This window comes from Mytilus trossulus, chromosome 7 (genome assembly GCF_036588685.1).
Source record: "Mytilus trossulus isolate FHL-02 chromosome 7, PNRI_Mtr1.1.1.hap1, whole genome shotgun sequence".
Taxonomy (NCBI): Eukaryota; Metazoa; Mollusca; class Bivalvia; order Mytilida; family Mytilidae; genus Mytilus; species Mytilus trossulus.
Genome location: NC_086379.1, coordinates 55,984,305 through 56,007,457, shown reverse-complemented (window position 1 = coordinate 56,007,457; position 23,153 = coordinate 55,984,305). Strand labels below are relative to the sequence as shown.

At 31.6% G+C, this 23,153-nt stretch overlaps 1 protein-coding gene across 5 annotated transcripts in view; it reads left to right on the top strand.

Annotated features, from left to right (window-relative positions):
• The window catches only part of LOC134725353 (histone acetyltransferase KAT6B-like), a 29,282-nt gene extending 7,332 nt beyond the window's left edge, over positions 1–21,950 (top strand). For 3 of the 5 annotated variants that reach the window (XM_063589097.1, XM_063589096.1, XM_063589098.1), the window contains exons 8-20: positions 464–1,482; positions 3,378–3,487; positions 4,857–5,014; positions 9,348–9,420; positions 10,302–10,532; positions 10,949–11,042; positions 11,368–11,514; positions 12,510–12,594; positions 13,157–13,316; positions 13,896–14,186; positions 15,089–15,167; positions 16,062–16,237; positions 17,714–21,950. In XM_063589097.1, coding sequence (XP_063445167.1) covers positions 464–1,482; positions 3,378–3,487; positions 4,857–5,014; positions 9,348–9,420; positions 10,302–10,532; positions 10,949–11,042; positions 11,368–11,514; positions 12,510–12,594; positions 13,157–13,316; positions 13,896–14,186; positions 15,089–15,167; positions 16,062–16,237; positions 17,714–20,125 — 5,035 coding nt within the window. In that variant the 3' untranslated portion in view covers positions 20,126–21,950. The remainder of the gene's footprint in view (positions 1–463; positions 1,483–3,377; positions 3,488–4,856; positions 5,015–9,347; positions 9,421–10,301; positions 10,533–10,948; positions 11,043–11,367; positions 11,515–12,509; positions 12,595–13,156; positions 13,317–13,895; positions 14,187–15,088; positions 15,168–16,061; positions 16,238–17,713) is intronic. The other 2 variants (XM_063589100.1, XM_063589099.1) reach the window with 2 other exon arrangements.
• The last annotated feature ends 1,203 nt before the right edge of the window (positions 21,951–23,153 follow it).

The window sequence follows — 23,153 nt, the reverse complement described above, 5'->3', positions numbered from 1 at the left end:
TTAATTTGTAGGTTTGTTTAGCTGTTCTCCTTGAAAAAAATTTTTTTTTTATTGAAAAATTGTATTTTTAGCGCTCTTGCTTGTACAATTCTTGACAGATTTTTATCATATCTCTAAAAGCAATGTCTCGGACAAGTGAGAAAATAATTACTGATAAACCAGTTACAGATAGTTATGTCCCTTTGAAATATTTATTATATGGATTATTGTATTTTAAAGTAATCTCAATACTAATTTCATTAAGATATTGATCAATAGATTAAAAGGCAAACAAAAAATTGTTTTCTAATTACTTCTTGAACAGATGAAGTTTGTGCAACACAGGGGACATTAAAAGTGTGTTCTCTTATGGTTTTTTTTTAATCGTAATGATAGATATTGTTTATAGCAAGATTACAATTATCGACTGACTTGTACATTATCTTTGTAAGATAGTTTGCATAACATATAATTTACATTGTAGGAAGTTGTTTTGTCCTTTAGTCACACCTGAACAGAGAAAAAGATATAAACTTGAAAAGAAATACACTGCCAACAATGGACAATATGATTCTGATTCAGAGTTTGAGGAGGAGGAGGATAGGGGTAATTCAAAAAAAGAGATAAAGAAACCATTTGATTACTCCAGTGATTCTGGGAGTGAAAATGGAGAAGTTGGGGACACCTTTGACCCATTTTTTGCCATTAGCAAACCAAAAGGTCTTGTTGATGGTTTAACACAATTTTTTACTCCATCAAACAAACGTACGTCCCGTGTTTCATTAAATGCTGCAATTGCAGACTTCCCTTCCATTCCAGTCAAAAACAAGCATTCAAAATCCCAGCAAGCTGCTAGTCGGCTGCTGAAAAGATCTAAACTTGTGCAAGCTAACAAACATTGTGTTAAGAAAAATAAGTTTGGTAATGCCATCAAAAACCGCTTCCCAAGAACATTCACAAAAAAAAAAACTGACTTTAATCCTCAATTCCATAGTTCAATATTGGAAAGTAGGGATAGTTCATCTGACAGAGAGAGTTTAAATGACGATTCCATTGACTTTACAACTATTTTGAAAAGAGGGCGTGGAAAGTCATTAACAAGAGGCAGAGGAAGGGGAAGAGGACGAGGTAGAGGATTTGGAACACTTCTAAGTGGAACAACAATATTTGGAAGAGGGAGAGGATTTGGACGTCCTCCTGGACCAGGACGAGGAAGGCCGTTTGGCAGAGGCAGACCATTTGGTAGGGGTAGACCATTTGGCAGTAGAGGTAGACCATTTGGCAGTAGAGGTAGACCATTTGGCAGTAGAGGTAGACCATTTGGTAGAGGTAGACCGTTTGGCAGTGGCATTAATAGGAAAGCATTGTTGGATGAGTCAGATGACTTTACTATGTTAACAAGAATATCTCAACTTGACAAACCTTCACCCGGTAGGGGACGTGGTCGTGGAAGGGGACGAGGTCGTGGTAGTTCTTCTGTTGCCAGCAATGAGCATTGCCACGGTAAGAATCAATGCTGCTTTTCTTCCCATCACATAACTGCATCATTTATGTAGTCGCTGGTGCATGCTGTAAAAGATAAAGGAATGTAGTATATGCATGTGTGTATTGTTTGGCAAATGGTTCAAAGGTGCCCCAACCTCTCTTACTGCAGAGCATTTTTGCTCATGTTGTCATTTCTCTCTTTGTTGCAAGCAATCATGTTAAGAATCAGTAAGTTTCAATCAGCATGTTCTGGATTTTAATCCGTTTGCATGTCATTATAGTTTGTTAGTATGTTTGGTAGTATTATCTGCATGTTCATTTGTTTACAAACACACAAAATAAGAAGGGACTGCATTTGTAATGTTTTCTATATTTGTTTTTCATTGAAAACTTTCTTTTTTGAAATATATTTGTTTCAAATTCTGTAGGAAGGTATTTAGATAGTTGAAGCTTTCTTATTTTATGTTTTTTTTAGCGTAGAGTTAATATATTATCTTATGAGCACTCAGTTGTTGGTTCATAACAATGAGTTATATTAACATATATATTAAGGATGTATTCTTCTGACTTTTCAGTCTCGTTGAAATCTCGTTCTTGAATTATTTCCAAAACATGTGATACAAGTCAAACATATCAATGAATGTTAAAAATACGATAATCAAACATAACTCTGTGAAAAAATTTGGTATTTTCAATGAATGGTTTTTGAGTGATCCAGTTTTTAAATTTTATGACCAATCCAGTCAGTATTTTTAGCCAAAATTTTAAGAAAATGGGTTAGGGATACAAAAAATTATTTTACAAGAATCCTGTTCATCCCATATCATTTTGGTCTTTTCAAATTTCTTAGATATGTATTTTTTCAATCATTTAAAACAAAAAAGTTGAAATAATATGCATATTGTTCTTAAAATTGAGAAAAATCACCAAAATACAAAATTGACATCATGGTAAATTTAAAAAGCGTCAAAATATGATAAAACTTTCTTATATTAACACCTACCTTTAGTTTTTTTTAAGTTAAATTTATTCAGATTGGTCCACTTCAACTTTATAGAAAGTATGAAAAAAGTTTAATTGTGGAACTGTGATTTTTTTCACGATTATAGCCCAAAAATAGGTAAAATTTGATGAAAAACAGGAAAATCACCAAAATTGGGCATTTTCAAAGGGCCGTAGGAAAAAAAGAAGTGCACCACCATATGATTTTTCCTTCACAAATAATTTTTTTATAGTCTTATAAACCCAAAAATCAGGTTAAGAAAAAAAGTTTAATTCTAGAATTTTTTGGCTTCTTAGAGGTGTACATCCTTAAAGTATTCAAACTAACAATAACTTATTAAGTATCATGTCTCAGAAAACTTAGAAAGTTTTGATAGAACTGTAATGTTCCATATTGCATATATATGATGAAAATTGAAAATTTCATGCATCTCACTTCATTTTGAATCAACCACATATACTTTAAGTTTACAATGTCAATATGCTTATAGATAAATATCACTGCAAATTTCTGTAGATTACATTTTTATGATTTATATAGGAGTTTTCTATTTCAGTTAGTTTATCATTGTTTAATATAAACCAGCAACTGAATATTTTTTAAATTCTTGATCATAAACCATATATCATTATATGTATCAACCAATTTTCAATTTGAAATTAAGATAAGAATGCATATAGCAAAAATTGTTCGGTTAAAGGATATTTAGTTCTAAGCAAGTATGATAGAATTTAACAAATTTGTTGTAGCAATTTGGCAAGAAATTATAACATTGAATTTAACTTAGATATAGATATTATGAACTGTTGAACCCTTTCAATAAATTTTTAATACTGTTAAATTTTACTTGATATTATGAGTAATTCCTTTATTGATCAGATGACTCACTGTAACTTTTGTTGACTTTCAGAAAGCCCTCCTCCTCCAAAACCACCGAAAGAGCATCCACCAAATGTTACAGATACTGACAAGGATTTGTTTAAACAGGCACAGGAAAAGGCTCAGGAAGTTTTAAAGCAGGTTTGTATTTATGATGTGTGATGCAAACATGATGACTTCAACCTTCATGGTTTTAAAAGTCAAGAACATTGCTGCCAATGCTGTTCAATGGAATTTTTCAACTTTAGTCACATGAATGAAACAAGTTCATTTTGTTGTTTATAAATATTTTTTTCATTGCATGAAAAAATTGAGAAGCTTCTTTGTTTTAAATGTATATATGTATACATGTTTCTTGAGTTAGATTTTTAAAGAATATATATGTTATAGATAAATATTATTTTCTTTTTACCTTAGTGATCAGTATTAAAGGCAACTCCACCAGATCATACAAAAAGCATTCGCTTCATGGGGTAAACCTTCTATGACAGATATATATCATTCTTGTTTAAATTCAATTTACACATTTTAGAATGTAGTCGTGATGTAGATGAAATACATTTTTGTGACTGATTCTAGCGTAAAATTAGATGTGTTTTGTTATTTAAATCAGAACTTGAATGCAATATATATTTTATTTAACAGAATTCATACAAATTTGATGATATCATAAGTAGAAGTATCTTTTGAAGAAAAGCAAAATATTTACACAAAAAGGGATTATTAAATGTTTGAATGCAAAAGTTCCTGAATAAATAAAGTACAGTACAAAAACCATTTGAATTAAGGCCATGTATATACTTGGACTTGGTTAGAAATAATAATAGGAAGAGGTGGAGTTGTCTCTTTGAGTTGCAAAATCCACATTAGATAACATTTATATTGTTTATTATTTAGTATTTATGTAGAATTGGGGTGTTTTTTATTATTGGAGAATAAATGGCAAGCTTGCTTTATCATATTTCTTTGGCAATCAGTTCCTTCAGCTATGCTTATCTCCATCTTTTAAAAAGTGGTATATCAGTTTTGCATGTAAAAAAAGCTTGTTTGCAAATGGAATGAAATCAGACTCCTAGCTGTTGTGTATGTTGCAACTCAGCTTTCATTGTTTCAAAATTTCATTTTTATGTTTCATCTTGTTTTTGTGTATAAACTGTTTTTGTGAACAGTTCCTTGAAAAAAGTTCTGAAAATTGGCGTAGAAACGTTTTACTTTGGAGTAACAGAATATCAGAAATTTCAATGCTATGGCTTTTTCAAAATGGTAGATTTCAATAATTAAGGGAGGAGAATCTCCACAGTTTGACCATTTTAATCGATAAGCAAGATATCCAGATAAATTGATTGGCATCAGGAAAAGGAAAGGAGAAATGTTTTATTTTAAATAGATACACAAAATTGAGATGAAACTTACTGTTTTTGGTTATGATAATTTCTTATTGCATGTTTTATTTTTGTTATGTAGCCTAGTGTAAACACCTTTATTAATCCCCAAATTTTTTGGGTTACAGTTCACTTTTGATTTGCAGGATGCCTCTAAAAACTGTAGTCCAATGTTGGAGGAGTGTTCCCCTACACCCTCTCAGTCCAGATTTCCACCATGCATAGAGTTTGGAAAATATGAAATTCAAACCTGGTATTCCTCACCCTATCCCCAGGAATATGCTAGGTAAGTATTTAATGTAAGTAGAATGTCACAGATGATAAGACTTGGACATCAGTCAGTATAATGGTCATGTGATGTATTTGTTACACATACTGTAAAGCTTCAACAGCTGGAACTCAAAGCAATTGATGAACTGATATTTGTTATTGGTAGTTATATATAATGTTATAGGAAACTTTATGCTTACCCTTGTCTGTCAAATACATCTGTACGTCCAAAATTGGTTTCCATTCTCTAAACCTTTTCTCAACCAAATGTTATGAAACTTATACAATTTTTATCACAGTTCTATCCCTTTATAACTTAAAATAAAATGCTGAATTTCACCGTGTATCATCAGTACAGCAGATATTGGTACTAACCAAGCGGGTATAACCGATTTTGAACTTACATGGTAACGAAGATCTTTGTTTTGCTTTATCAATATTGAATGTACATTTCTCAACATTTGAAATTCCTGCTCCGAAATAATTTTTTGCATCAATTTTCCTATTCATAAAACAACTTTGATATTCTAATAAGAACAATTAACTTGTTTATGTGCAAATAGTTGTGAATGTCAACACTAATTTTCAGTTTCGATACAGTTGTTCAGACATTTACATGTTTTATCTGAACGAAAACGAAACCTAATACAAGGCAAAAGTAAAAGTTACCAATCATAAATCTACCTGTGATCACTCATTCATTAAAACCGGACAAAACTGTACACTTTCCGTAATCATGAAACAATATAGTTTGTAAAATGTATGTAATAACCATGAACTGTAAAACTAACAAGCTATGATCTTATATATGAATTCACTGAATAAATTCCCTGGTTATCCAGTGACTAATTCACAGGGATACTCGGCCAACTGCTGTAGGTCGAGTAATTTGTTACAACAGCAAAGAAAAGTGCAATAAAGACATTATTTTATTAAAAAAAAAAAAAAAAAAAAAAAAAAAAAAAAACTTTTTGGGTAATAAACGAGTATGAAAAAAACGTTTTTGTGTACAGTGTAAAACAACTTTACTATGCACCGTACATAAGGATTTATGTGGTCAGCCTAACACCGTACACAACGCTTCTTACAGGATAAAATATCGAAAAATAACATAAAATTATGTATGAAAGATTTTAATGCCAATTATTGAACCAGCTATATTTATTACACACACACAGTGGCCTTCTATCAGAAAAAGAGTTGCAATGAATATAGAATATATCGGATGAGACGAGGGCCAACTTGTTTGACAAGTATTTGCACATGTTATTAGTAATCGTTCTTGTTTTGGGAAAATAATGAGACATCTCTTATAATCAACCTACGACCAAATCATTTCTTAAAACAGCAATTATGTTTAGATTGAAGTACACATTGATATTATGTGAACAAAACAAAGATTTATTACTGTGTAAGATCAAAATCACTCGCGCTCGCTTGGTTAGTACCTATATCCGCTGTACGATGATACACAGTGAATTTGCTGTTTCCGCTCTTTAATATTACTTTGCCACATTCAAATGCTGGGAAAGTTATACACAATACTTACTACACATACCACCAAACACATTTCAAACTTAAATTTGGGTGCATTTCTTGTGTTGTGCGTCATTTAATGCACCCTTGTCCGCCTGTACCTACGTCTTCATGTCCCATAATTGGTTTCTTTTCTCTAACTTTAGTTTGCTTCAAACAAATAGTATGAAACTTATAATCAATGTTTCTTATTACAAAAAACAGATCAAGTTTGAATTTGGGTAGTGTCACATTTACTATTCTAGAGTTATAAACCTTTACAAATTGAAAAATTGCTGAATTTTTGTTTTCGTTCTCTAACTTTAGTTTTTCCAAACCAAATGTAATGACAGTTATACACAATGCTTATTACCACAAAACACAGATTAAGTTTGAATTTGGGTAATGTCACTTTTAGTAGTTTTACTGTCCTAGAGTTGTGCCCTTTACAAATGAAAAAAAAATTGCAGATGTTTTTGTTTTTAATTCTCTAGCTTATGTTTGCCTCCAGCAAATGTTATGAAACTTTTACACAAGATGGTAAAGTAGATAAACAAGACTGTCTTACTTTATTAACAGAAAAGTAACAATTTGATAAGCTTCCCTCCACGGTGCTTTTGTGTATGTGAAGCACAAAATTTTTATTAGAGGCAACAGAAATCTGACATCAGTTGTGACATAAAGCATATAGGAAGAGGGATTGAATGTAGCATTTTTGTCGAGCCTGCAACTTTTGTTGCAGAAAGCTCGACATAGGGATAGTGATCCGGCGGCGGCAACAGCGGCAGCGGCGTTAGCTCACTTCTTAAAAGCTTTATATTTTAGAAGCTGGAAGACCTGGATGCTTCATACTTTGTATATAGATGCCTCATGTTACGAAGTTTCCGTCAGTCACATGTCCAATGTCCTTGACCTCATTTTCATGGTTCAGTGACCACTTGAAAAAAAAGTTCAGATTTTTTGTAATGTTGAATTCTCTCTTATTAAAAGTAATAGGATTATTATATTTGGTATGTGCGTACCTTGTAAGGTCCTCATACCCGTCAGACAGTTTTCACTTTGACCTCGACCTCATTTCATGGATCAGTGAACAAGGTTAAGTTTTGGTGGTCAAGTCCATATCTCAGATACTATAAGCAATAGGGCTAGTATATTCGGCGTATGGAAGGACTGTAAGGTGTACATGTCCAACTGGCAGGTGTCACCTGACCTTGACCTCATTTTCATGGTTCAGTGGTTATAGTTAAGTTTTTGTGTCTTGGTCTGTTTCTCTTATACTTTATGCAATAGGTCTACTATATTTGTTGTATGGAATGCTTGTAAGGTGTACATGTCTAGCGGGCAGATGTCATTTGACCTTGACCTCATTTTCATGGTTCAGTGGTTAAAGTTAAGTTTTTGTGTTTTGGTCTGTTTTTATTATACTTTATGCAATAGGTCTACTATATTTGTTGTATGGAATGATTGTAAGGTGTATATGTCTAGCGGGCAGCGGTCGTTTGACCGTGACCTTATTTTCATGGTTCAGTGGTTATAGTTAAGTTTTTGAGTTTTGGTCTTTTAATCTAATATTATATGCCGAAGGTCAACTATATTTGGTGTATGGAAATATTTTATGATCTATATGACAGTCCCGCACGTTTTATTTGACCATGACCTTAATTTCACGGTTCATTGCACAGTGTTAAGTTTTTGTGTTTTGGTCTATTTTTCTTAAACTATAAGTAATAGGTCAACTATATTTAATGTGTGAAAGCATTGTTAGCTGTGCATGTCTGCCTGGCATGGTTCATCTGACCTTGACCTCATTTTCATGGTTCATTGGTCTTTGTTTAGCTATCTTGGTTAATTTTAAGTTTATGTGACAGTTGTAATAAAGCTTTATACTTACGACTATCAACATAATATCAATGATTAGTTAAGAAGGCGAGACATTTCAGTGTGTGCACTCTTGTCTGAGATCTGGTCTGTGTTTTGGCTATAACTTGAAATCTATAATTAATAAAATTTACAACTAGGTGAACATAACAGAGTGGATCTGGAACAAACTTTAACACAATATTATTAAGTGTGTGAACACCTTATTGGGGGTCTTATTGTAGTATGCTCACTTCAAGTGTGGGAGGTAATGGATTTGAACCCTGTCAGTTAAAAACAAAGACGATGAATGTGGTACTGTAAATTCAGAAATTATTGCGTGCACTTATTATTGCGATTTTGTCATTTTAAACTTGAATGCGATTTTAAATTTTACGATTTTGGGAAAATTCATGCTTAAATCAACTAAAATATTACAAAATGCGAGTTTTAATTATTGAGTTTACAACTCTATCGCATTATTCGCAATAATAAAAACCTCGCAATAATTTCTGAATTTACAGTATTTAATTCTTTTCCAATAAGCATGCAGTTTTAAGGATTAAAAGCAAAGACTTGTCAGTTTAGAGTTAGAATAATATGTCTGGGTAATTTGACAAGTCTTATAGGTACTGTTACCTAATGAACTAGCACGTTAAAAGTCAAGATCAGTATGTCAGTTAAGTACAAAGCAAGGTTAATATTATATAGCATGTTCTCGTCCTGAATATTTATATTAATTTGCCACTGGACGTGAAGCATCCATTCATCAGCCACTGTTTCTCATAATTGTAATGTTGCTTAGTTTTACAAGGTGAGAGATATTAAAGCTTAAGGAAGCCTCCAGTTTTAGTTTGATGTACAGTGATACAGTTTTATATTTTACACTGAGAATTTACTAATGTTTGCCAATATCTTGTGACAATTTTTTCTTTTCCACAATTAAAATACAAACATTTCTTAACATTGTTTTGCAGATTACCAAAGTTGTACATATGTGAATTTTGTCTTAGATTTGTTAAAAGCAGGAAAATGTCATCCAGACACATGGTAAGAACCAAGTTTGTAATTTAAAAAATCTTTTTAATCACACATTGATTAACTTTTCTTAACACCACCACACCTGAAATTTGAATGTCTGCTTACATTACAGTTAGAATAGTTTGAACTATATTTGAAATTGATACTGAATACATGTCCAATTCTTGATAAATATTAATGAAATGAAATGACATGTCACATTGTGGTGTATAAGTCAATGATATAGCAAACTGACAATCCACTTCCACTTAAACCTTCTTAAAAAGATGAATACAAAAATCAGAGAGAAAAAACATTAGCAGATAACTTTTCAATCAAACAAAATTATTATATACAGTATTTGGATCTTTAAAAATTCTAAAGACCAGAAGTTAATAAATCTAGCAAAGACAATAAAAGATTCATCTGCACAAATTCCCTGAAAGTTATGTAAAAACATAAAGATATATCTTTGATGTTCCTAACTTTGGACATGTTGTGCAAAAGATTCAACTATCTGTACTCTAAAACAAATTTGCAAACCTTCAGCATATCAGCGAATCTGATTTTTCATTGTAAACAAAAAATCAATTTTTAAGAAAAATTTTAAGACATGGTTCCGGAAAAAATGCATTCAAAATTGCTGAAACTTTTTTTGCTATTTTCATATGCAGTTCCTCATGCTCTAGTTGCTTGCAAACCTGTCACCTTAAAAGCTTCAATTGTGTTGAAATTGATGTACAAAAGTTGATATTTATGAAAATCTGTAGAAAGTGAAAAACACTGCTAAAGATGAAACATATATGAAATATTATTGGAGATATCAATCTAAATTAAGTTTCAAAAGATAAGATTGAATATATTAGTTCAAGGGTTTATAATCAAATATTATTTTTGGGTTTTTTTTTCAGGAAAAATGTGGACTGAATCATCCACCAGCAAATGAAATTTACAGGAAAGATGAATTATCAGTGTTTGAAGTGGATGGAAACTCCAGTAAAATTTACTGTCAAAACTTGTGCCTTCTTGCTAAATTATTCTTAGATCACAAAACTTTATATTATGATGTTGAACCATTCTTATTTTATGTGGTGACCACAAATGATGAGTTTGGATGTCATCTTATTGGATACTTCTCTAAGGTGAGATAAATTGTTTAATTGAACAAGAAAATTATGGCCCATTTTGACTTTCATTGATTTATTTCTCTATCTTTGATTGAAAAAAAATCAAGTGATTTTTTTTTATTGAGGTGCTTTGAAACTACAATATAACAACATTTTTCTATTAGAAAAATAGATGTAGAACTCATTGTTGTAGGAAAAAATAAACCAAAAATATCTGTTAAAATTAACTGGATCAGACTGATATGAAGCAACTCTATTATTAAATGGAATGAAATATACGAACAAACTTCTGGGTGTGCCAAAATGTCAGTTTATTTCAGTGTTGTATAATAGTAGCTATTTGTAATGGGTATTGAATTGCCATCTGTAAATAATTTTCTGAATAAAATGAATTTAATCGTTCTGGAACAAATGATTGTTTTCTATTATAGGAAAAACACTGCCAGCAGAAATACAATGTATCATGTATAATGACAATGCCCCAATACCAAAGGAAAGGATATGGCCGATTCCTCATTGATTTCAGTAAGTTATTTCTCTCTCTCGCAATAACTGTAAACTATATAAAGTATAGCTTCTCTATATCTTAACTGAACTTAATTGGGGAATTTGATTCTATCAGGATTCTCTATCCATTTCAATTTTGTTTATATTTGATTTTAAAACAAGAATTTATCAAATTCATCAAACATTTGTATGAGGTATTTACAACAGAGTACCATGACAGCATGATTCATAACGACCAAAAGATAACTTAAGTTTTATATGCCCATAAGTCATTTGACCAATGTTGTCAATTGTTCATATAAAAGTAAAATTATTAATATCAAATCATTCTTCAATTTTATAGGTTATTTGTTGTCCAGAATAGAAGGTCAAGCAGGGTCACCTGAAAAGCCATTATCAGACCTTGGAAAAGTGTCATATCTAGCCTACTGGAAAAGTGTCATCATAGAATACTTACATAAATACCAGGATGCTAGAGTATCAATCAAAGGTATTACTGAATCAATGTTTTTGATGGTAGCAATTCTTAAATGCAATTCAATCACACTCTATTTATATAGAAAAGACAAACTAATTCTTGAATTAAAGAGTCTGTGATTTTGTTAGGAAGACAACTTTTGAACAAACATCTTCAATACACAGGGTGATAAATGAAATGTAGCTTGCTACCAATAGACCATATATAGGCTATAATTTAGAATAATTTAAAAAAAAACCACAAAAAAACTAAAACGATTAAAAAGTGTCACTCCATAAACAATTATGACTAGGATTGTTCATGCCATATGCACAAAAAGATCATGCCCCTTTATCTGTAAAGAATTTCCAACGTTTAATGCCCATATTTCTGGAAAACAAGTATGATGACTTAGATTGTGTTATGATTTTGATATATCACTTTTTTTGGGGATAATTTACCAAAAAATCTATTGTTTATTTTTCTTGGTATCTATTATATTTCTCCACTTTAAAATGAGGTTATCTGTAATGTTTGTCTCTAGTGTCTACTACATTTCAATGATGATACTGAATAGATGAAGAGAAATCTATTTTTTTTTAACTTTCCAATATAGTATTTATCTTTAGCTGTACCCAATTAGATCAAGTTAATGGGGTGTTGTCACTTTATTGTTGAGTTCCTGTAAAAATCACAAAATATGTACATTTGTTTTGAAAGAATGTCTATTAAATACACTGCAAGGAAATATAAAGAGTTTAACAGTCGAGAAAAAAAAAAAGAAAAAAAAAAAAGGAAAATGTAATCCAACTATTTTAACCTTCATCATTTTGAGAACAACAACACAATATGGTATTAGAGTCAATTAGATAATCTATAGACTTTTATAGTTGTATCACAAAGATAACTTTGCAGTCTGAAGTCACTTTGTACATGGCTTACCATGAAAATTCTTAGAAATTATAAAAGATGTATTGACAATTCTAGTGAAATTAATGTGAATTAAGTATGTTCAATCTTCATTTCAGCCATTGCCAGAGAAAGTGGTATGAGTGCACAAGATGTAGCAATAACTTTACATGATTTGAAGATGTTGGTTCCACAAGATGGAAAGTGAGTAAATATTGTCAATTAGGGTTACCTTCTATATTACTAGTTATGTAAAAAAAAAAAAAAAGTTGTATGAATTTTCAGATATCAAATTGTTGAATACTTATTAATGATAATTTCCTAAGTTGCTGTCCTCACAGTATCCATTTAGAAAGTACACCACAATGGATTTACAATGTAACAAACATTTTCTAGTTCTTACAGTCAATGATAGCCAAAGGGAATATCTAACTAAGCTATATTTTGAGATTTAAAAACAATCGTACAAAAACACAAAAGAACCAATGGAAATTTATATACAATATAAAATGTGTCTGATTAGATCTAAGATTGTAGTATTGAAGTTATTTCTATTAGACTATTGATGATTACATGTTCATGAATACATATATAAGGTGTAACAATTATTATCCTCAGGTTATTATTATTCAGGAAGTAAAATGCTTACAGAAAAGCAATGATTTAAATTGCCTGAGGTTACTGAAGAAATTGTGAGATATGCATGTACTCTTATGGTTTAATATCAATTATCTGAAGTATTATATGTAAATGTTTTTAATTTTAGGGTTGTTCTTGCTTTGAACAAGGAATTGATAGATAATTATATGGCCAAACTTGAATCAAAAAAGCATCTTAGAGTAGAACCAGATCAAGAATGTCTTAGATGGACACCTTTGATATCAAACTACAATATATCAGAAGAAGAAAAGAAGGCTGAAAAAGAGGTAAATTTTATTTAAGGTTCTCTATATGAGGAGGAAAATACATGATATTGAAATAATTGCACATACATATATTCAAAAGGGAAGAGGTTCAGACCAAAAAAGATCTATTGTCGCTTAATGAAAAAGCTAAACAGAAAATTTTGCAACAAAGCTACATCACTTCAGTTAAGTTATGGCTTAAATAGTCATTTAATGCAGTTTTTTCTAAAACTGGTTAAATTCATTTTATGTTAGACAAAGCATTCCATTAAGGTATATTTAATATTTTAGATTCTGATGATTTTTCGCAATAATTTTAAGTATGTTAGTTCAATAATTTTCCTGGAATGACAGCCTAACACCAAGCATAAACAATGTACATCACTTTCTTAATTTACAATATTCTTTCTCTGATGACATCTATATAGAAGAAATATCTCATTCTAAATTCAATCTACCATGCTGTGATTTACAAGTTTTCTATTAGTTATCTTGCAGAAAAAGAAACCATGTAAACAAGAAAAATGTAACTCTATGTCGATATTTGTATACAAGAAAATTATAATTCCAACTATAAAGAAATACTTGACTATATTACAGTTATCTGAAATGAGTGATATGGTAGACAGTATAGCTGAGGATAGAGAATGGATAGAGACTGTAAGTCCTACTGTATCACCTCACAAGTTAGAACGGTCACTCTCAACATCACTTAGTCCAAGACGACTAGATTTGAAATCTCCCATGGAGGAAAAAAGTCCAGTCAAAATACCTCCCAAAGAAGAAGACATGGAACTATCATCTTCATCTAGTAGTGAAGAAGAGAGTGACCATGATGACATAAAGATAAATCCACCAGTCATAAAACTGGGTCCTCCACCAAAACGAAGAGTAAGTGTGTCACTGTTTAGTTGCATGTAAATTCAAAACTTATTTGCATAGAATATGTAAGTATGGAACAATGCTATTAGAGATATTTTATGGATAAGTTTCCATTTCACTTTCACCTGCACAAGTTGTATTGTATGGTTACATAATATTTTGAAGTACAAAAAAATAAGTGAATAAAAATCTTGCAAGATAAACCATTTATCTTCTGCTTGAGCTTTTAATAAAAACAATTTTGGTTCTTTTAAAACATGTGAACAAACATATACATCCATATCATATTTAACAAGATAGAAGTAAAATATAAAATCAAAATAACAACCATACACAGACAATAATAAGCCATTGATTTCAATATAGATATATTCACAAAGTGCAAATTGACTTGCAAAAAAGATGATACATTGTATTAGCTTTTATTAAAGAAATTTAAGGACAATATCAATTTCTAGGTAAAATTGCTTGGTTTCCTCAGTATTGTGATAATGTTGTAAAAAGTTCCATTTACTATTATTATTTCCTCCATGTTATCATTTTGATGCCCTAAAATTAAAGTGAATCTGCCCATTGAATACAATACATTCAGTGCTTATGTGCCGACCGTAGTAAAATTAAAAAAAAAGTTCAGATGTAGCTTGCATTAGACTAGATTAACTAGATTAAATATTGTTTCATTCCTACAACTGAAAGAGCACCAATTTGTATGCATCCCTATTGTAAAAAAATAGGTCTTTGAGTATTGAAATCTGAAAATAAGAATGTCTTTTCTGTCTTCTCAATATAATTTGAAATTTCCTTGCTCACATTATTGTTTCCTTTTATACCAAATTTCTACATGAAAGAAAAGAATTTGAAGATTAATGTTTTTGGTATTGACTATATTGTATATTTTGTTACATTATTAGCCTGGTCGACCAAGAAAAAGGAAAGCAGAATCAGAAGAAGATGAGATAGATGTTAAAAAGATGAGAGAAGATGATGAAGGTATTGATATTATTTGGTTCAGTTTGTTATATCTCTTCTATAAGTCTGACTATGAAGTGGTGTTTGGCATATTCTCTCAGCTGGTAAGATTTATTCAGGAGAATTCATTGATTTGTCTCTTGTTTAAAAATCAGTTGATATTTGATTTTTGTCGAGCCTTCGACTTTTGTCGAAAAAGCGAGACTAAGCGATCCTACATTCCGGTGTTGGCGGCGTCTACAAATATTCACTCTGTGGTTAAAGTTTTTGAAATTTTAATAACTTTCTTAAACTATACTGGATTTGTTTATGATCACAAGATAGTATCCAGAAGTTAATTTTGTAAAAAATAAATCTGTTTTTTTCCGTATTTTACTTTTAAATGGACCTAGATTTTCTGCCAAGAAACAACACATTCCTCTGTGGTTAAATTTTAAAAAAAAATAATAACTTTCTTATACTACTTTTAATTTGTGCCAAATTTAGATAGAAGCTTGTTTATGATCAAAAGCTAGTATTTAGAAGGAAATTTTGTTAATATTTTGTACCTGTGTATCTGTATTTTACGTGTAAATGGACTTAGTTTTTCTTCCAGTTAACATTACATACAGTCTGCAGTTAAAGTTTTTAAACATTTATTAGATTCATAAACTATCCTGGATTTTTACCAAACTTGGACAGAAGCTTCTTACAACCAAAAGATAGTATCAAAAAGAATATTTTTATTTTTTTCCCTCATTTTTGTTGAGCCTGTGATTTTCAGCAAAAGTAGGCAAGACACTGGGTTCCACGGAACCCTTACAAATTTTTGTATTACTTATTCAATAATGAATTGGCGAGATTTGGAGATAAGCTTTTTAGATTTAAAGAAAGCATTTGAGATAAACAATTGATTAATTTCTAATTATTTTTCAGAATCAGACAATGAGGAAAAAATAGATGATAAAGAAAATCTTGAAAACTTTGTTGAGAGTAAAAGTTCTAGTCAACAGTCTGCTGACGAACCAATGAAAAGGAAACGAGGTTGGCCAAAAGGTGTACCAAGAGGTTCTCCTTTTGTAAGGAAACCTGGACCTAAAGGTAGACCTAAGGTTAGTATAAAATGTTATTAGATATTTTTTGATCTATCATTTTGATGTTTTTTTCACAGTTTTAAAGTTTATAGATGCATTAAACTTTTTGTTGGTTATGGACACTATTTTATCAAGAGTATAAGATTAATATCAAGTCATGCAAAACCTTATTAAAGAGCTATTCTAGTGTCTCATTGGCAATCATACCACTTCTGAATTTGATATTTAGTCATTAAACTATTGTAAACGTATTGAAAAAGAAATCAGCATTTGTTGTCCCAGGTGCAGAAAGTAGTTTTAAACATTTTCCCCTCTGTTTATATCCACAATAGTTTGATGTCAGAATATTTTTATTTGGCTGAGTAGGAATGGCCATCTAGTGTAAAATTGAACAGCTCAGAATTATTTCCATGTGATAATTCAAATTAAAATGTCTGATTGGTAACTTATGTAGGAAATGAATGAATAATTTTGGAACTTTCTCATAATTTTACTCTTGATAAAGAAACCATGGGATTATTATTTACTTGGTGTAAAAGGATTGTCAAGTTTATGGAGATTTCATATTTTTTGAAGTAATAACATATATAGCATATCTATTTAGGATAATTTTACTGTTTCGCCAAAAATAAAAGGAGGTAATTTTTGTTCAGTTAATTTATTTTGTGTTCATTGTGTATGGTTCAAACGATTATGGTTTTATGTAGATATATATTCAAATTCGATGATTACTGATGTAGCATTGTTATTTTAATATCTAAATATCCATGAAAAAAAAAATTAAATGAAAAGAAAAAAAAAAAAAACCAAACATATGCACAATGTTCAGTTTTTATATGACTTATGTAACTTCCAAGTTGTTTCATGAAATTTTGTAATGTGTTTGTTCTGATCATAATGTTTGATTTAAAAATATAGTTCAATGTTACATTTCTACATATAACAGCTGATGATGTTCTATTGTTGTATTTTAACCATACATTTTCAAACAACTTGGATGTAAAAAATATCGAGTTACTGGCACAATATTTATTTTCTTTCGTGTTGTATTTAAAACCATGCATGGATTTAGTTGTTACATCAGAAAAAGGAAAATACATTTTATTTGATACCACACAAAATTCAGTTGTAAATGTCAGACAAAGGATATACAGATTGTTATTTTAAAAAAGCAGATGTGTTTTAATAAATTAAGGGTTGAAAATGCAAATGTAACCAAAAATAGTACTGTTGAGCAAACTAAAAAAATATTTTAGTCTGAACACTGAATGTCTTTCTTCCTTATAAAGGGTGTGTATATAAGAACTTATTTGTCATGTTTGTTATTCATACAAAAAATATTTGAACTCACACTTTAATATGTATCAGGCATTTTTTTACTGCCTGGATATCAGCTGATGAAAGAAGACACATTTTGTGTATTAAATCTTTTGTTCATGTTTTATCATGTGTAACTTTGTAAGTCTGACAGTTTTGTAATTTTTATTTTAACAGACTCAACGCAAGGATTTCATGGAGACCAGTGTAACAAAAGTAAAGGAAGATAATTGTGATAGACAGAAGAAAGAGTTCAATGATGATTCCGATAACGAATCCATTGAAACAAAAAGAAGTGAAAACTTTGATTCTCAGGCAGAAACAAAAGAGAATGATGTTAAAATAGAGGAGGATATCTGTGTAAATAATTCTAATAATAGTGCTAAATTATTAACTGACAAAATCAGTGAAACTGAGGCTGCTACTAAAAATGTGGAATTAGAAATGGAAGAAAGTAAAGATTCTTCTAAATGTGATGATATTTTAGAGGAGGACAAAAGTAGTGATATTGGGGAATGTGACAGTGCTAATGTAAGTCGTGAGGCTGAGGATGCTGTACAGGCATTACAAGTGGCTGAACAGGGGGATAGTGAGGAGGGGAAAGGCAATAGTCCTGATAGCTGTGAACAGGAACGGGAACATTTAACACCAGAGTTATCTGTGTCTGGTCCAAGTCCAGCCTCACAACCATGTGTTACAGACTGCATATCTGATACAAACAGTGACGTCCCTGCACCATTAACGCCCCAAGTGCCAACTCCACCTCCTTCACAGGAAAATCTGTCTCCAAATATAAAATCTGTGTCAAATACTGACTCACCAACAAAAATATCACCTTCCAAAAGTGACATTATGAAAGAAAGTGATATAAATTATAAGTCCAAGTTACAGAATGATGAAGAGGAAGATAGTACATCTGATGATGACATTCCAAGTGATGATAATTATCAAGATGACTTTAATGACTCTCCTCCTGGTGCTCCAGCACCTGTTACGGCACTTCTATCACCACCACCACAGCCAGTAGTGGTGCAGCAGTCACCTATTCAGATGTCACCTGTACAGCAATCCCCTGTTCACCAATCACCAATTCAGCCATCACCTGTACAGCAATCTCCCATTCAACAATCACCTATCCAGCATTCACCTTTACAGCCATCCCCCATACAACATTCACCCATTCAGCAATCACCAATGCAACCGTCACCAATGCAACCATCACCAATGCAACCGTCACCAATGAAACATTCACCTGTTGTTCAAAAACAACCTGGCAGTGCTAAATCTTTCCATGAAACATTTACTGAGGACCTTCCTAGTAACTTTGATCAATTAAGTAATAGTTCATCAAGCAATTTACAAAGTGATTCCTTGCCACATCAGCAGGAAAAGTTTAAAACAAGACAACCTCAGAATCAAAATAATTGCAGTAGTTTTCCTCCACAAGTGTTTCCACAGAATTCATCTATGGGTCAAATGACCAATACAAACATAGGAAGCACAGGATTTGGAAATGAAATGGATGTTTCACAACTTCAAGGATTGGAATCCCCTGCTTCAATTGGTAGTAACCATGGCAATGAAATGCCAAATTCTAACAATTCTGTAGAAAATGTACCTCCGTCTATTCTTAGTTTTATGGACTGTGCTGAAGCTCAATCACACAGAACATACAGTAATGCATGTATTAATAATCTTAATAATCACAATAGTGGACGTTACATGGACATGGTATCTTCATCATATCCAGTTAGTAGTTGTGGTTCATTCATATCTCCTGTACCTAGTGGTGCAAACATTGTACAAAACTTCTGTCCTCCTCCTGTTAGTACTTACGCCCTCCAGCAACAACAGCAGCAGCAGCAGCAACAACAAAATTCAACACACAGACTTTCACATAGTAATTCACAGTGTCGTGTTCAACAGCCACCATCTGTAAGTCGACAGAACAGTGGCCCTGGACCATATCCACCTCAGAACATTAGTTGTGATCTAGCAAAACTGCAGCAATTAACAAATGGAATTCCAGATCTCATGCCCAATAATACCATGACTCCTCCCCCAAATCTTACACCACCTCCTCCTCATAACATGACTCCACCTCCTATGATGCGAGGCATGACAACACCTCCCGTTCCAAACCAGCAAAATTCATCAGGACTTGTTGGACCATATAAACAATATCAACAACAACCAACTCAAAGGCAGCGTTCATCTTCTGTGCGAAAAAGTCCAAATGTGACAGTTAATCCTAATATGACATTTACACCTAATGTGACAATTCGTCCAGGATCTAATATGATCACGGGTTATAGTAATTTATTGGACAGTTATCGTATGAGGCAGCCTATGATAAACCCAGGGTATATAAATCATGGGTTTCCACTTAATCAGTTGGGTCAGACTCCACCAATGCAAATGCAAATGTTAAATATGAATATGAACATGAACATGAATATGAACCCAGCACAACAACATTTTCCTCAACACATGCAACCTTCTCAGTCGAACAATATGTACGCATACAGTTACATTAACGGTAGCCTCCCGCCATCCCTGAACAATATGAATGGAATGATGAGGAGGTAATGTTGTAGAACTTAAATTATTTCATTTTTAATATTTGTGTATAATTTGTTGAATTTCGAGGACCACGGTGATGTGTTTCAAGTTATGCATTCATTGTACATAGTTAATCACAAACATGTTCAGGTCAGGTTATAATGTGATCTGTGTGAGAGAAAGTACAAGTTGTATGCAAGAAATATTTATTTATTAAGTTGTATTTTATATTTGTGTCTTTTTTGATGTAAAAGAACAAAATTTTCCCTTGATGGGAATTTGGCAAAGAGCAGTATTAGTATGTGTTATTCTTTATTTCTTATCTTACATTCTAATTTCTACTAATACACATTTTGAAAGCCTTTGCATCTTGTATACTTTCATACATTTATGAATTTTTAAAATGAATTTTTACCAGTACTTAAGAAACATTTTTGAGAAATGAATTTTTGGTTCAAGTCACAAAAAACTCACTGCGTTTCAGTTAAAACAATCAATGTAATTTATACGAACTGCATGTACAGGATTGGTAATTGTCACTATCTATATTTATAACACAGCTTTATTTAAGATTTTTAAGTATTTCATATTATAGAATCTTTAGTTATTTATCAGGCTTCAAAAACTCGTTTGTTAAAAGAAAGGGGCATATATTCTCGACGCTCCCCGATGTATTGAGGGCTTCCAAAAAGAATTAAAGCAAAAAAGTGATTGGTTGATGACCTTATTTGGAATTTGATACTAAGGTTTAAAATTGAAATGGATGCTACACACTATTGTTTCAGTATGTATGTTTATATCACAGCTGATATATTTGAAATAAGAAATAAATACCTCAAAGCATTTTTATATTATAATAACTGATGTCAGTTGTGAAATGATTGGTTTGCCCAAGTTTTGAGGAGATAAATTTAATAGTATATTTTGAGATACCCAAAGAGATAATTTCTAAGTACTTACATTTGTTGGACACAAGTTTACCTTTATTTTTTTATTCACTGCAATTGAAATCCCAAAATTTGGCTACCTGAATAAATGGTTATATTCTATTTGACATGAAAGTCTTGACACCACATGTATTTGGATCTCCCCAGTCTACACAAATTCAAATAGGAAAGGGTTTTCACAGTTCACAGTTTTGTTAAATTATGTGTGAACAAAGTGTTCACTAAATAAGTTTCATTTGATATTTTGAACCTCTGAAATGATTGACCGAAGGAGTTACCTCATAAAATTAATGTGTAGCTTTGCCTGTATGAGCACTTGTTTTGTAATTGTAACAAATAATTTCCCATTCCACACTTTTAGGAAAAATTACTGGTAGCCTAAAATAATATGCAAGTTATTATCTCCCTTGAAATAGTCGCTTCACTCCCTTAAAAGTAAAAACAAATACATTTAGAGGATGTTTTACCATATTTGTTCTTTCTCTGGTCTGAAACTTTTATCTGTTGATGTAAAGGGTGGCATATTCCCGGTGTAACTTCAGGATTACAAATGTGCCTTATCAATTGATATCTTACTCTGGCATTTTACCATTTACTGTTGTTTTCTTTTGTTTCTACAGTAACTAAAGTTATCATATTAAATGATTTGTAACAGATAAAAAATATGTTGAACAAACATTCTTTTATATGTGGATGCATTTTAACTCTTCATTTCTAACTATCTCTTATGTTGTACATGGATTGAGGAGCGTGTCATGTGACTGTTGTGATGCAATGTGATATTTAACTTGTATGTGTGAGAGAGAGCTGTCACAAAACTGTTACCATGTTATATTTTTGTTAGATTGTAAATAGTATCACGTGGACTGTGCATTTAAAACAATAAATTATGATTTTTCTCCTCAGATTTTGGATTAATTGAATGTTATTGAGTTGTGGTTTCTGTAAACTGTATCACACGTCTATATAACATAATGAAGACGAAAAACCAGTGAAATCTCAACATTTATTTCAACAACTACCATTCAGAGTTTCTTGTTATTTAGAACCAAGCTCCACTAATCTACCTTTGGTTGCTGCATACATCATTACATGTTTTGTTCATTGATGAAAGCTTTAATCAGAAATGTTTTCAATGGTTTTCCAAACAACTACAGATCAAAGCTTCACTATATTTGGTCCTAAGCCTAATATTGGCAAGCTTCACTGGAAACCACATTCAGAATTGACATTTATATACTGCTGATGCAATTACAAGAAAGCCATATTTTCTCAACATTCACAAATTAAAGCTTCTTTATATTTAGTACCAAGCTTCATAATGGTTAGCTTAAGTGTTTGATACATTTTCACATCGATCCCCTTAACCGGTATACTTTCTGTTTGCAGCAGATTGCAGACCACCAATTCAAAATCACTATCTATTAAGAAGATGTGGTATGGATCCCATGAGACAACTCTCCATCCAATACACAATTTGTGAAAGTGAACCATTATAGGTCAAACTACAGCCTTCAACACAGAATCTTGGCTCACATCAAACAGTAAGGCCCCAGAAATGACTAATGGGAATCAATTCAAACTGGAAAAACAATGGTCCGATCTATATAAAAAACAAAAACAATTATGAACCACGTCAACTAACAACAACTTTTGGTCTAGAGAAATTCAGATGACCATACCGGCATTTCAAAACCTCAGTTAAGACTTGTCTACCCTGCAATGAAAGTCTCATAATGCTAGATATAGGGATTACTATCAGACAGCAGTCACAAAAACTATTTATTTTAAGCTTTAAATTTCAGAGGGTAGAATCTTGTATACGGATACCGTATGATACAAAGTCTCTGGTTGTCAATTGTACGTAACCTTATTTTCATGGTTCTATGACAGCTTCTTCCTTTATATTGGAGCATAGAACAACTTTATTTGGTATATAAGATCCTTGCAAGGTCTACACCTCTGTCAGACAGGGTTCACCTAAGCTACCAAATTTCTTGGATCAATAAAGGTTTAAGTTACACTAATAGATCAGTTTCCGAGAGACTTTACCAGGAGGTCAACTAATGGTTTATTTGGTGCATGGAATGATTTTTTGGTATACATGC